Source organism: Scardinius erythrophthalmus (genome assembly GCF_964197995.2).
Source record: "Scardinius erythrophthalmus genome assembly, chromosome: 2".
Taxonomy (NCBI): domain Eukaryota; kingdom Metazoa; phylum Chordata; class Actinopteri; order Cypriniformes; family Leuciscidae; genus Scardinius; species Scardinius erythrophthalmus.
The window spans coordinates 69,414,611-69,429,780 of record NC_138222.1 but is presented as its reverse complement, the minus strand read 5'-3'; the positions used below and the strand labels follow the sequence as shown (position 1 = coordinate 69,429,780).

General features: G+C 38.1%; 1 protein-coding gene across 1 annotated transcript; it reads right to left on the bottom strand.

The window, feature by feature from the left end:
- Nucleotides 1–553: 553 nt before the first annotated feature.
- LOC308686146 (ependymin-like) lies at nt 554–14,953 on the bottom strand. The gene is made up of 6 exons (XM_081358546.1): nt 14,228–14,953; nt 5,889–5,923; nt 5,083–5,217; nt 3,088–3,274; nt 1,687–1,774; nt 554–860 (listed from the first exon to the last, which is right to left on the bottom strand). The coding sequence occupies exons 1-6, from the start codon at nt 14,316–14,318 to the stop codon at nt 740–742; spliced, it is 657 nt and encodes a 218-aa protein (XP_081214672.1). The 5' UTR covers nt 14,319–14,953; the 3' UTR covers nt 554–739.
- Nucleotides 14,954–15,170: the final 217 nt, after the last annotated feature.

The window sequence follows — 15,170 nt, the reverse complement described above, 5'->3', positions numbered from 1 at the left end:
CAAAGACAACAACGCGTTCAGACGCGACGCATGCGCATTCGACAACAGGAAGTCGTGGCTCACATAGCAAGAGAATAGGTTGCAAAAAACTTTCCTGGTGTGAATACACCCTGAGAGTGGAAGTTCTCCCCTTATTAGACATTCTCTGAGTGAACTTTGCATCCGATGACCCCTTTAAGGAGAAATACTCAGCAATGCTGTCAACTTATGAATTTACACATGGTTTGTCTTAAAGCATATTAAAAACACCACATAGACACATAAACAACATTAAAAGCTGGATTTACACCACAGGGACTTTAGGATAACCTAGATCGCACTCCTTGCCATTTTTGCCTTTGGCTTGCTAAGTTGGGGATATTTTGGGGATATTTAATCTTATTTTATCAATCAAAAAATTCCACTAGAAACAAACCTTGCTGTATTATTTTAATTTAATACTGTGAAGCTGCTTTGATACAATCTGTATTGTGAAAAGTGCTATACAAATATATTTGACTTGACTTGCTGTAACGCTACAGCTGACAGTCAGAAAGACGACGCAAGAAAATACTGAAAGATAAAACCTTTATTTTCCCTTTTTTTAATTGATTAAAGTGCTTTTGATTGACATGAACCGTAGATGAATTAAGTGAGCAAATCATAAAGAGCAGCATCAGCAATTAAAAAGAAATGTGCAAACAAGGTGTTTACGTAAAAAAAAAGCATGTGAAAATCCTTCAAATGCGATTAAAGCCCGTTAAAGACTAAAGAATCCGCTGAAGAAGTCGAGGTTCTCCTCTTCGGTCTCGACGCCATCGCAGAACGAAGGAGGAATGAACTGCTCCGGGTCCTCGATCCCCGTCACGGCGTTAAAGTAGCTGGAAAACACACGTTCATTACTGTTAATGTGCTGTTATTACTGTCCGAGTCAAACTACTGTGTGTGTGTGTGTGTGTGTGTGTGTGTGTGTGTGCTCTGCCAGAAGCGAGCGAGGTAAACCTCGGATTGGAATCTTCTCCAGACTGAGATGAAGATAAAAAAATTAGTGTCTTGTCATCAATTTAAAATGTTGCATGTTTTTGCACGGTTTTATGTTTTGTTTATGTGTTTTTATTTTTATTTATTAAAAAATATATATATTTATGAAAAAAATTTGTATGTTACTAGGGCTGGGTTTCGATTCAGATGTTCCAATTCGATTCTCGATTCTAAATTTGATTTTTTATTTCGATTCTCGATTCGACTCAGTGAATATAGATTTAATTTCAAGTCCTATGTTTATTAAAAAGAACAGTGAACATAAGTTTACAAGTGGTTAATTAATAAAAAGAACTCTTAAACTCTTTTTATTTTAGGAACACTTGGGCACATTAACACAGAACCCAACTCTACATTTCAAATGCATTCAATGAATCGACAGGATTTTGATGGAAAGATGAAAATTGTCCGATCAGACATGATCAGGTTATTGATGTCTAAGATTAAACACGCGTAAGATCTCCCAGCATGAGCTGTAACACGCAAGAACAGCGGAGGAACACTAACACTGGCTTTTGGGTGGTAGATCAATAAATGTGGAAAAAAAATTGATTTGTGGCTTTTGAGAATCGATTTTGAATGGACCACATTAAACTATGACGAGGGCTGCACCGGAACATCGACTGATTTGTTGTGTTTGTGTGTGTGATCTGAAGCGTGTGTTACCTGGTGACGACCCAGCCGGACTGTGGCGTGTAGTAGAGCGTGGACACCGGGATACAGCCGAACTCCGTCACCGTGGCTATGTATTTACCTGGAGACGACAAGCACTGTTAAAGGTGTGTGTGAAACACTCTTCACTGCAGCTTTACTCTGAGGAACTGAGGAGAAATGTGGGATGAGACGGGATTTACTGCTCAGGAAAAGGTTCACATCTGCATGAAAAAAGATATTAAGATGTTGTTTCACTTCACCTGACAATATATTTGTTTCAGTTTTATGGTCACATCAACTAATAATGAAAAATACTTTATTACTGTGTATTAATCTCAGCTAATGTTAATTTCAACATTCACTAATCCATAGTTCAAATCAAAAGCTGCATCTCTTAATATTATTCAGTGGACCTGAAATCAAGTTGTATTTTATTAACTAACACATTTAATTTTTTTATACCTAACTTTTTATTTCTCATTTGACTTCATGATTATTATTTATCTTTTTTTTATTTAATTTTTTTATTCCTTTATTTCTATTTATCATTTAACTTCACGTTTATTATTTTTGTTGCATTTAAAAAAAAATTATTCCTTATTTAACTTCATTATTATTATTTTTTTATCATTTCCTTTTTTCATTTTTTAAATACATTTTAAGTTGTCATGCCTTTTTGTTTCTTGTTTAACTTAATAATAATAATAATTATTATTATTATTATGAATATTTTTATTAGAATTTTTTTTTAATTTATTTTAAATAATTTTTATTCATTTTTATTTCTTATTTAATTTTATTATTATTTGTAATCACTTTTAAGTAAAGCACTTCTGTGTTTCACTCTTCAAAATAAAGCTTCTTTACTGACATCGACGTTTCATTGTTTCCTCAGAGTGAAGAATGTTTTACGGGTATATCTGAGGCAATAGCCATTTTATGGGTCAAAATTATCGATTTTTCTTTTATGCCAAAACTCATTAGGATATTAAGTAAAGATCATGTTCCATGAAGATATTTAGTAAATTTACTACCGTAAATATATAAAACATTTATTTCTGTGAGTGAAAGCTGCACAATCGCCAATTTAAATGAACAACTTCAATGTTTTTGCACCCTCAGATTCCAGATTTGCAATAGTTGTATCTCGGCCAAATATTGTCCTAAATGTACCCGTGTGACTGGTTTTGTGGTCCAGGGTCACATACTTATGTACTTAATATAAACGCCCTGCGATTGTACTTTTAGTATACTAAATTTGTATATTTAAAGTCTGCTAAATGCGAAGTAATTTAGTACTGAATGCACTTCAGTTATCCGGAAACAGTGTCAGCTTTCGTGTGTGTGTGACAGGGTCACATGTGGATGTGAAGCGTTCCTCTGACTCTCGGATGGGACTGAGCTTGGAGTCACCTGCGGTCTCCGGCACGTCTCCGGTCCAGGTGTTGACCAGCAGCCCTTCTCCCGGCGCCGACGAGCCTCCCAGAACCACCTGGGCCAGCCAAGAGGCGTTGCGAGGGATGTGGGACGGGTGGAAGTCGGAGTGGAGAGGATTCTTCTGACAGGTTCTGTTCTTGTAGTCCATGGAGTACACCACATGCTGAACACACACACACACACACACACACACACACACACACACACACACACACATCAGCACGGTCCATCTCAACACAATATCAGATGCTTTCCCACACAGCAACACAGTGTCGGCCCAGATCCGGCCCACACCTGAAACACGCGGATTCCACACGGCCGGATCTGGGCCGGATCTGGGCCGACACTGTCTGGGTTTATATAAGTTAAATAAAAAGTAAGGAAAAAATATGTATTACTGTATTTAATCTATTAAACATTTTTTCAAATAAAATCAGAAACGACACTGTCTCCTGTGTCTCATGTTAGATGTTTGATCACTGATTCTGTGTGAAATCAAGACTCGACACACACACACACACACACACACACACACACACTGACTGTCCTTCTCATCGCTCCAGATCAACCATAACTGTGTGTGTCGGTTCAGTTAACATCTGCTGAATTTAGCCCGTTTTTATTTAGACACTTTGACTTTCCATTGAGTAGAATATTGACAGAGAACTCGTACTTCAATCTTAGCGCAGTTTCAGGATTTTCCAGATCAGTGACTGACCAAACCTGTGTAGAGACGGTCCCACACAGCAAGGTCCGGGACACGCATTTACTCCTTTCTATTATTATTATTTTAAAATACTTTTTATTTTTTTATGTAACTTCATGATTATTATTGTTTTTATTTAGCATTTTATATTTATATTTTATCATTTAAGTTTATCATTTTATTTTGATTCCTTAATTTTTGTTTCTTATTTAGCTTCATGATTATTATTATTATTATCATTTTATTGATTTGATCAGCATTCTCCCCTAAAAGTGTTCGGCCAGACCAAACCGTGAGTTGTAGACACGTGACCCAAACAGCAACACAGTGTCGGCCCAGATCCGGCCCACATCCGGTACACATGGATCCCACATCCGGGCCGCATCTGGGCCGACACTGTGTTGCTGTCTGGGAAACTTTGAGGGCTGGTGGTCTTCACTCGGCCTGACGGGGGCGCTACAGCGGGGAAAACTACAAACCCGCTCATAACTCCTAAATCGTGTGTCTTTTGATTTTATAAAGAACCTACTTTTCCAAACTAGTTTTGTTGTTTTTTCCAACCGATTGGAACCAAACCAGTGCAGACAGTTTCTCTGGACTCTGAATATCAATAATTATCAACAAAAATAAAAAGTGTTTTTATGTATGAGACAGGACGCAAAAAAGGTTGAAATGGGCATGGCCACTCTTACTAAAACGGCTGTAACTCTTGAACGGAATAAGATAATTTCACCAAACTTGGTACACGTGTGTACGGGCTCGCTCTGTGGTCGTGTGAAAAAGGACAAGGCGACTGGCCACTTGGTGGCGCTATAACAGGAAAAAAACACAAAAAAACTGGCAATAACTATGCAAGTCAGACTGACTGGCATGCGGTGTCTCGATCCACATAAATCATTAAAAAAACATGTATTTCCCATGGTAAATTGCCTGTATTGGCTGTAAATGGTCTGGTCTTGGTCCATCTATGATGTAAGTGGTTACAAGCTTGCATAATAAAACATAATGCCATTTTCCGCATGTGCTTAAAGGCCTTAAAGCGATATATATTCTCTATAGATTTGACACTGTCCAAGTTAAAATGCGTGAAACAAACAAACTCTGTCTCTGAATGTGATCTTCTGACAGTATATTAAAGCTGTATTCAGTGAGGAGTAAATCATTTCTGGCCAGTTTCTGTTCCTGTAGGGCTGATATTTCACAGGTTTGGGTTTCAGTACGTGTGCAGGAGAAATTATGCTAGTTCCTCAGTGATTGTGGTTCACCTCTCGAAACAGGAACAACATGTTCAGATGGAACGATTTGCTCTCATAGGTTCCGAATTCCCACACACGGATGCGCTGACCAATAGCATCGTAGCGATATTTAGCAAACGCCCAGTCCTGACCTTCCCGAGCGCTCTGAAACACACACAAAACACAGTAAAAACATCATCTGTTTTCTATGTGAATACACAGTAAAGTGTAATTTATTCATGTGATCAAAGCTGAAGTTCAGCATCATTACTCCAGTCTTCAGTGTCACATGATCCTTCAGAAATCACTCTAATATGAGGATCTCATGCTCAAGAAACATTTATGATTATTATCAGTGTTGAAAACAGTTCAGATTTTTGTGAAAGCTGATACATTTTATTTCTCAGGATTCTTTGATGAATGGAAAGTTTAAAAAAACAGAATTTATTGGAAATAGATTTTTATAGAAATACTAGAAATATTTGTAAATATATATGTGTAACTTAGAGAAAAGCTTCAGTGAGTTCTATACAGAACAGAAAGATTCCATATAAGAAATGTCTTGCATGATTGTGCAATAATTTCATGTTTAATAGGTTATTTTACTTTTTTCTTGTGATAAAGTATGCCGTTTAATTCATAAAATGAAATAAATAAATACAAATTAAAACCAAATTAATTAGTTAACACTAAATCCATAAAATGATCCCATGATGGAAGCAATAAAAGCTTCTGTATTTGAAGCGTCTGGGCTTTTCTTATGAGAGCTGATTGAGTCAATAATATGTTAGAATCATCATAATCATAATCATAATCAGTAATGTGTAATAACTCACCACGCTCATACTGCCGGACAGCAGCGGCGGAGTGTCTGTTAAAGCAACATTACAGCATTAATAACTCATGTGAATCTGCTTTATGGTTCATATCATTCATCAGTCCAGCGGTCATGAGGGAAAGAGCGGCGGTCTCCAATCATACGGCGACGGTTTCTGCGCGGCACTGTCTTTCCTTCTACGCAACACAACAAGATTAAATGAAATACATTTTCTCATATGTATTGCCTCGTTATTTCATCGAACTCCATAAATGAAAAGGGTTTTAATGATATCTGAGCATCATTAAAAGTGAGCGAATGTTTGATTATATTTTTAATAATTTTTTATAATGTTTTACATCCTCTCCACATCACAGGCTAACTTGAGTTACAAATCGCCACAAATCACATTATGAAATAAATGTTTTTCTCCAAAACACGCTGGCCATAATTGTTGGCACCCCTAGAATTTTTTATGAGAAAAATATCTCTTAAGTATTTTCCCATTAATATTTACCTTCATTTACCACACCAGCGTGACTAGGAACATGAAATTGTCCAGCTATGACTTCTTGTTTCACAGGAGTTTATATATGAGGAAACACAAAGGCCAAATTCCCTCCAATCATCCATCACAATGAGTAAAACCAAAGAATATAGTTCTGATGTGCAGCAAAAGATTGTTGAGCATCACAAAATAGAAAGTGGCTGTAAGAAAATAGCTAAAGAATTGAAAATCCCCATTTCCACCATCAGGGCAATAATTAAGAAGTTATAATCAACTAAAGATGTGACGAATCTGCCAGGAAGAGGACGTGTGTCTATATTGTCTTAATGGACGGTGAGGAGGAACGTTTGAGTGGCCAAAGACTCTCCAATGATCACAGATGGAGAATTGCAGAGATTACTGGAGTCTTGGGGGTCAGAAAGCCTAAAAAAAATGATCAAACAACCCCTACATCAGCACATGTTGTTCGGGAGGGTTTCAAGAAAAATCCTCCTCGCTCCTCCAAAAATAAACTCCAGCATATTCAGTTGTTAGACATGACTGGATCTTCAAAAGGGAGCAGATTCTGTGGGCAGATTAAACAAAAAAAGGGCTTTTAGGCAGCAAACCCACCAGATGTGTTTGGTGCAAACAGGGATGAAGAGTCCCCCAGGCCTACGGTTAAATATACTGCTGGATCTTATGTGTTGTGGGCCTATTTATTTGCTGGAGGTCCTGGACATCTTCTTCAGAAACATGACATCATGGATTCTAGCAAATACCAACAGATAAAAACCTGATGAGTGGGCTGAACTGAAGAGAAGAAGCACAAACATGGATCTGGGAATCTGAAGGATCTGGAGAGATTCTGTATGGAGGAATGGTCTCTGATCTCTTGTCAGGTGTTCTCCAAACTCATCAGGCATTATAGACAAATCCGGTGAAACACGGAAGTAAAGCAGCGCCGCCATTACTGCGTGCCTTGCTGCTAAGGAAGTAGTGTTGGTCCCGTAAGCGGCTGTAGCAGATGTAGCTGTACGAAATGTTATTTTTATCTATTCATCTTTAATTTTGTACAGTCGCCCTGCTGTATGGCTACAACACTTCCCTCGGCCGGCCATGCAGTCACTCACTACTTCGAGAACTTTGCAGTTTTCTCTCTATATTGTTACTGACACATTATGGTACGAGTTCACTGCCTGTGAAAACCGCACAACACCTTTTAATGTGAGCTCATCTGCGAAGGTATGCAGTATCTGGCCAATCCATCCGGAGCTCATGTAATTCTGACCTTCAATCAATGCCCTGTACTTTAGGTTCTGAAGCTCGCATGCCAGATGATTAATAAAATAATGTTGAATACCTGTAAGCTGCCAACTCTCACGCTTTCACCGTGAGACACACGCAATTGACACTTTTCACACGCTCTCACGCCACACATCCATTTTCTCACGCACAGAAAAATCGCGAAGCAAAGAGGACACGGAGACCGACAGACTAGACAGAGCAGGTTACTTATGATATGAAAAAAATCTCAGATTCTGTCAATTTTATTATGAAATTCAAACAATAAATATTTTGGCGTTTGTAAATGTGACGTGACAGATCCCTATGGCACGTGAACCGATCATAATTTAATAGTAATTAAACACGAATGAACAATGTTAAAAGAAACAGTAGCATAACCTACCGAAATGTATATTCATCATACATAATATCGATCAATCAGTGTTTTTTTAACCGCGGAAAGGGTCAATAAAACAGCTGGAAAACAATTATGTCACATAACATTTACCTCAGGAAAGAAAAAAAGAGCTATAGAGAGTATTTTGCTAAATATGTGTACTATATTACATATTTATTATATGTTTTCTTATATCATTAAATAAAGTTGTTATTATAATAATAATAAAAAAAAAACGTATTATATTTAATTTGAGTTATTTTTAACCTTAAATAATACTGCCAGCTGATAAGGCTCTCTGTATGTTTAACTTACAGCATTAGGTGAGAATTTTTTTTCTTGAGAAAAATTAACGCCTATCTTGTGTACCTAATATTTATCCAAATTAGTCAATATTAAAACAAATCACAAGAATTGAACTGAATTGAAATCCTGACATTGTTTCAAGCAATAATAAAAAAAAACGTACCAGAAATTGTACCATATAATATAAACATTGCAACATGTTGTCACTAAACCTAATAAAATTCAGTTTAGTAACTAAAATGTTTTGACAATCACAATATTTAAGCCCCAGGATCCGCTTTCATTGAAATGTCATATTAACCCCTTTTCCACCAAGGCAGTGCTGGTGCCGGTTCGGAGCCGGTGCCTACTCGCGAACCAGTTCTTTGTGTTTCGACAGCCAAAGAACCGGTTCTCGGCCAGGAAAATTGGTTCCAAAGCGGCACCAACTCTCTGCTGGACTAGAACCGTTCTTTATCCACGTCATGCTGGAGGCGGGGTTATTGTTGAACTTCTTCTCGAACGTAGCCTAACCTCCGTCCGAACAGCACAAATGTGTTCTAAACGTCTTGTTCTGACCCCAATATAGGATCGCAAAGCAAGGAGAAACATTTGCAGAAAGACGATGTATTCCGCCATTGTAATTGTTATGTTTGAATTTGGCGCAAGTGTTTCTAGGAAAGCTAAAGGGGGTCGCACACCGGACGCGCAGCTCAGCTCAGCGCCGCGCCGCGTCTTTTAAATTCGAACGCATTATTCTCTAGAAGTGTACACACACCGGCGGTGCCTTTCGGCGTCTGTCCGCGGCGCCCAGCAACGGCTCAGGACCGTGTTCAAAATCCTGTCGCGCAACAGAGCGCCATTGAACCGACGTTACATAGTTCTATATTAAATTTGCATGTGTCTCATATCGTAGTTAATGTATACTGACTTCACCCTGTGCTGCAAGTTTTATATTAATTTTCAGAAATCAGAAAATTGCTGATGTTCTTGGATTTTCAGGTGGTGTACACCCCCTTAAGACGTAGCCTATGGCAACGTACACAGTGACGACGTCGTTCGCTGGGCTCTCTAGTCAGTGGAAAAACAAACAGGTCCTGAGAAGGTTCGCAAGTTGAACCAACTTTGAACCAGCACCAGTTCCGAACCAGTTCTTTTTTGGTGGAAAAGGGGTATTAGAGGCAGTGGCGTTTTCTTGCGGAGGCCAAGGGAAGCCAGGCTTCCTCACTTTTTCAGAATATAATCGTCATTTAATAAACACTTTTGTTTTCACAGTTTACGCAATCCTTCTGTCATCTCCTCATCGTCTCTCTTCATTCATTACTGAGCGTTTTATGATGTGTAAAACAGCGCCCCTATAAAAGTGACATGGTGAATGAGCGTTGAAAACATGGTACTGCACCCTGTGTCTGTGAGGAGGCCAGGCTGAGTTGGCATCCCTTGATAGAAAAAAAAGAATGATTAACCAATCAGGTGACGCTATTGTCACGACACTGCTCCCCTGTGATTGGCCAGGACAGTGTCAAGGGAAGCCATGAACTTGTTGGCATCAGGCCAATCACATCACGTTATCATCGTCAATGAATGAAATAGCGGAAGATTTGTGGATTTGTGTTGACATCTTGTTTAGCTAGTTAGCTAAAATTATTAATTGTAATTATGGAGGGTGGAGATTTGGAGTATTTGATAAATAAATATTTTACTAAACTGCCTCTACAGCAGCAGTGTGTGAGAGAGAGCGAGAGAGAGCGTCTGGTCTGTACTGCCCATTTAGCGATGTGTTATTTTTTTTAATGTGATTATAGTTCTTCTTACTGTTTCTTGCGTGCTTTGACTAAGCAGCATGTGAGTGCACTTTGTTGTTTATTGTTGTGTATTATCCTTACATGAGCGTCACACCGATTTAAGGGTGTATTAAATGAAAAAGGTTATCTTCTTGTTGCTTACCGTTGGCGTTTCCTATCTGCGAATGTTTTAATAAAAATCACCATGAAAGATGTTTAAGAGGACTGACTGTGTGTGTGTGTGTGTGTGTGTGTGTGTGTGTGTGTGTGTGTGTGTGTGTGAGAGAGAGAGAGAGAGAGAGAGAGAGAGAGAGAGAGGGAGAGGGAGAGAGAGAGAGAGAGAGAGAGGAGAGAGAGAGAGAGAGAGAGAGAGAGAGAGAGAGAGAGAGAGAGAGAGAGCGTCCGTGCTCAAAGTGTTGCATTGTAACAAGCGTAAGTCCCGGTAAGATGATGCTGGGCGCTCTAATAGTTCATCCAAATAGCAACATATAAATGGTAACGTATGATTTTCTGCCCCCACCCCTTAAAACACACAGCTTAGAGAGGTTGTGTCTTAATTGGCTTCCTCAGAAATATTTCCCACGCCACGCCACTGATTAGAGGACACCGGCAAGTGTCACACCCTCACACTTCGCAGGCACGCAGTAATGGCGGCAGGCAAGATGGCGGCGCCCATAGAGTTTGCGGCGGATTTGTGTATAGGAGAAGACTCAGAGCTGGTATCTTGGCAAAAGGAGGTTGCAAAAAGTATTTAATAACAGGGTGCCAACAATTATGGCCAGCATGTTTTGGAGAAAAACATTTATTTCATAATGTGATTTACCCCCACTTTCAATTCTTTTACTTCAATGAAAGGTTAGATTTTTGTGTTTTTTTTAATGAAAGATCAAAAGGATAAACAATGCAGATTTATTTTTTACAGCCATTTTTTATCATATTTATCAGGGGTGCCATCAATTTTGAAGCTGCGATGTGCGATAACATTGTTTAATATTGCGTGTGACGGCACGCGATGACTGGTCGGAAAGCAACGTGTAGTCTGACATGTTTCTTGTCCATGACACAACAAGATTTTAGGAGTCAAAAACGAGTAATCTGACACCGTGACTATCGTAACAGACACAAAAATCTTGTAATCTGAACCAGGTGTTATTCATCGTGTCAGGCTGTCTGTTGCGATGTGTTCATCGCGCGAGTTCATATCGCGATGACGATGAAAATTCGATGTATCGTTCAGCCCTAGTGTAGAGCAAGTGAAATAGCGCTGCGTTACCTCTAGGGCTGTCAAAGTTAGCGCGTTAATAACGCGTTAACGCAAAATCATATTAACGGCACTAATTTTTTTAACCCGCGATTAACGCAGCGCGTATTTTCTGTTTGACCCGTGGCCCAACCCCTAGTTGGAGAAATGGAGATACACAGTGTTGCCAACTTAGCGACATTGCAGACCCCTTAGCGATTTTTTTCCCTTCAACAAAGCGCCCAAACCTTATTTAGTTTCTGAGAATCTCCCGGTACCGCCGGTACTGCTCTCCCAGCACGCGCGCGCGCCTCTCTCTCTCTCTCTCTCTCGCGCTCTCTCTCTCGCTCTCTCTCTCTCTCTCTCTCTCTGCATCTCGCGCGGAGGAGCAGCTCTTTAATTCACAGATATTATGTTGCTTCTCTAATTTTACAAGTATAGCCGAAATCAGAGCACAGATATTGTCTTTATCTTATGTGTATTTGATTTCACCAGACGACGGCTCGATTATCAGAATTTTTGTGCAGATTAACTTAACATCTTAGAAGGAAGAGCTGGTTATGTCTTAATGGGTCACGTTTCAGTCACCTTTTCAAATCCATTCCGTTGACAACAGAAACAGTAAAATATACCAATGAAAGCATTTTTATTGAGAATTTAGCTTCATCAAAATGGGCACAGAGAGAGACAAACTACAATGTAATAATAAATAATTAATAATTAATGTAGCCTACATTTAGCATTTTTAGAAGAGCTGCCCCTGTCATGCAAAAATCTAAACATGTTTGTGTTAGTAAATTGCTCAGTGCAAAGAAAGAGAAGTAATGGTAACCTGGCATTTTTTTGTTCTTTCTACATGTCTAATAGACATGAACAAGTTCTTTGAAAAACATCTATGACCTTTGAAACATGTCTCGTCTTCATGCTCTATATTGACTATGGTTTCAATAATAAACATACATTTGCATAAAGCATCTATATTTATCCATTCCCACGTTGATTAGAGTATTACAAACTTGAAAAGTATTAATTTAAGGAACATTTAGAACAAATAAAAAAACGTGCGATTAAATGCGATTAATCGCGAGTTAACTCATGACAATCATGTGATTAATCGCGATTAAAAATTTTAATCGATTGACAGCCCTAGTTACCTCACAAGTTTAATTCGTCTAATAAACTGCCCTGTGTGAGTATTAATTCAGCACTTGCGGGTAAGTTAGTTCGGTAGAATGAAATGTCCTCATTCCTTTATATCCGCGGGACTCGCGTGTGGCGCTGATATCAGTCTCTCATTAGCAATCGCAACCTTCATTCACAGTCATGTTAAAAACATCAATGCATTCACTCATCCATAAACATTATTAGATCCTTCGGCATGACAGCAAGTTCCATAATTCCGCTTATGCGTCATCAACCGACGCCTTTGTTATTGTAAGAGGTTAGCGACCGCTAGCGGCAAAGAAAATTACATATTGTAGCTTTAATCACCGTCAGACTTACTGGAGGCAGAGGTTGATTTACATGGAAACATTTGCTAATGTTGGGAATTTGCATCGAGTTTACACCTTTGAGAACAGGATGCCATAGCCTGGAAGACACACCCTCCTCTGTGCGCGAGTTATCTCTAAACTCGTAATACCTTATTACCTTTTGGTTTACTTCTTTGGGAATGAGACCTTTGTACCAGTCGCACTGAGACATTTCAAATGATACCAGACATGTGTAATACTTAGTATGATAATTATTCACATTAAACCATATAGATTCTTGGGTGAATGTTGGTGATCTCAGCTTGAGGGAGAGGGAGTGGGGGAAGAGGGGAAGAGGAGTAGATTAGGAGGATTCTGAGGAGAGACTTGCGTCTCGAGAGCGCACAAGACTGAGTTCACATGTTCAAGTTTCCCTCTCTTCCAGTTCTTCCAGTCTTCCAGTTTAAATGCTGAATCATTCTCACGTGGGATTTTGATTAATAAACTACATTTAAATATGCATGTCAAACTGCATGACCATCTAAATTACCTAAATTAAATGAATTGCAAATAAATAAATATAATAAATACATTTGTTTTAAGCATAACCCTCACTGAATTCAGTTTAACTTATGATATACACATAAAAGAAATCTGAAATAGTGACTTGCGTTCAGAAACACACTTTTGACGAATAGAAATAATTGAATCTCTTAATTATAGTCATTTTAACACTGTGTGAACAAACATCAACATTTCCAGAACAGGGTTATTATTGTTAAGTAACACTAAAACTGTACAGGGGAAAAATCATTGAAATAAAATAAACATTAAATGCCATAAAATAAAAGTACTAAAATGACTCAAACTAAATAAACTACAACTAATAACTAAAACTTAATCAAAACTATAGACATTTAAAAACAGTAACACTTCACAATAAGGTTCCATTGCTTAATGTTAATTAAAGCATTAATAACATACTAATAATGAGAAACACATTTATTTTACAGTATTTGTTCATCTTTATTAAAGTAATAAAAAAAACTGTTCATTGTTAGTTTATACCCGTTCAGGTCCATTATATAATATTAACAGATAGGCTACTTTTGATTTTAATAATGCATTAGTAAATGTTGAGATTAATTAACTGAGATCAATAAATGCTTTAGAGATATTAATAAATATTTAATAAATAATTGTTATTTCGAATAATGTTAAGAAATGAAACCATATTGCAAAGTGTTTTGTTTTGTTTATTTTTCAGACATGTACCATGGTATACTCTTCAGAGCACCTGTGATCCGCGTAAATAAGATGATACATGATTATAACAATCACGCAGTAGCATGTTATTATGATTATGCAGATGATTATTACAGTACAGGTCTGAGTAACACACTTACGGCATCGCCTCGGTCTCTGAGCGGAACAGCTTCCGGTCCAGATGAGCAGCAGAACCAGCGAGAGAAGAAGGAGAGACTTCATGACGTTCATGATAAACCAGAACCTTCAGTGTGTGTGACCTTCAGTCGCGAGGCTCTCGGTATAAACACACACTCCTGAACTTCCTCATTCACTGACACTCTCACTCAGAGTTCAGTCCGTAATCCGGTCGCCGGGTGACAGTATAAACCATAGGGATAAACCATAGGGATAAACACACTCCTGATCCTGAACTTCCTCATTCTCTCTCAGTTCAGAGTCCGGCATCCAGTCGCCGGGTTTTCCCTGTCAGCGAGTTTACATTACAAACCTGATCCACGAGTTTTAACCTGTAATTACTGGATCAGGATTATTTGATTTTATTTATATTAGATATACTTATTTAACTAATAACAGAGATATTAGCATAACTAGAATAATGTTTATATCTAGATAAAAAAAAATACACGTGTGTGTGTGTGTGTGTGTGTGTGTGTGAGCGAGAGTCTATAGCACGTCTATATCATAAATTAAACTAAATTCAGTGAGGGTTATTCTTAAAACAAATTTATTCATCGAAAAACAATTTCTTAAAAAGCATCTCATATCTCCCTTTGCTCTGAACTTTGAGTGTTGTAACTTTGCAGATGTTGTTTATTACACACTAACTAAAGTTAGAAAAATCAAATCATACTCAACCACCCCTTTAAGAAAATTGTGTGTGTATGTGTGTGCTATTCTTAATAAAATTGTGAGTATGTGAGAGTGTTTGTTATTCTTAATAAAATTGTGAGTGTGTGTATATGAGTGAGTGTGTGTGCTTGTCTGAGTGAGTGTTTGTGTGAGTGAGTGTGTGTGTTCTTAAAAAAATCGTAAGTATTACAAGTATTTTCATGTTACATTTTATTTTTTCATTATTATTAT

Coding starts and splice junctions, on each gene's coding strand:
- LOC308686146 (XM_081358546.1), bottom strand. CDS start 14,318: ATGAACGTCATGAAGTCTCTCCTTCTTCTCTCGCTGGTTCTGCTGCTC. Junction 5,218..5,888: donor TGTCCGGCAGTATGAGCGTG/GTGAGTTATTAC, acceptor TGTGTGTTTCAG/AGCGCTCGGGAAGGTCAGGA. Junction 1,775..3,087: donor AGACGTGCCGGAGACCGCAG/GTGACTCCAAGC, acceptor TGTCGTCTCCAG/GTAAATACATAGCCACGGTG.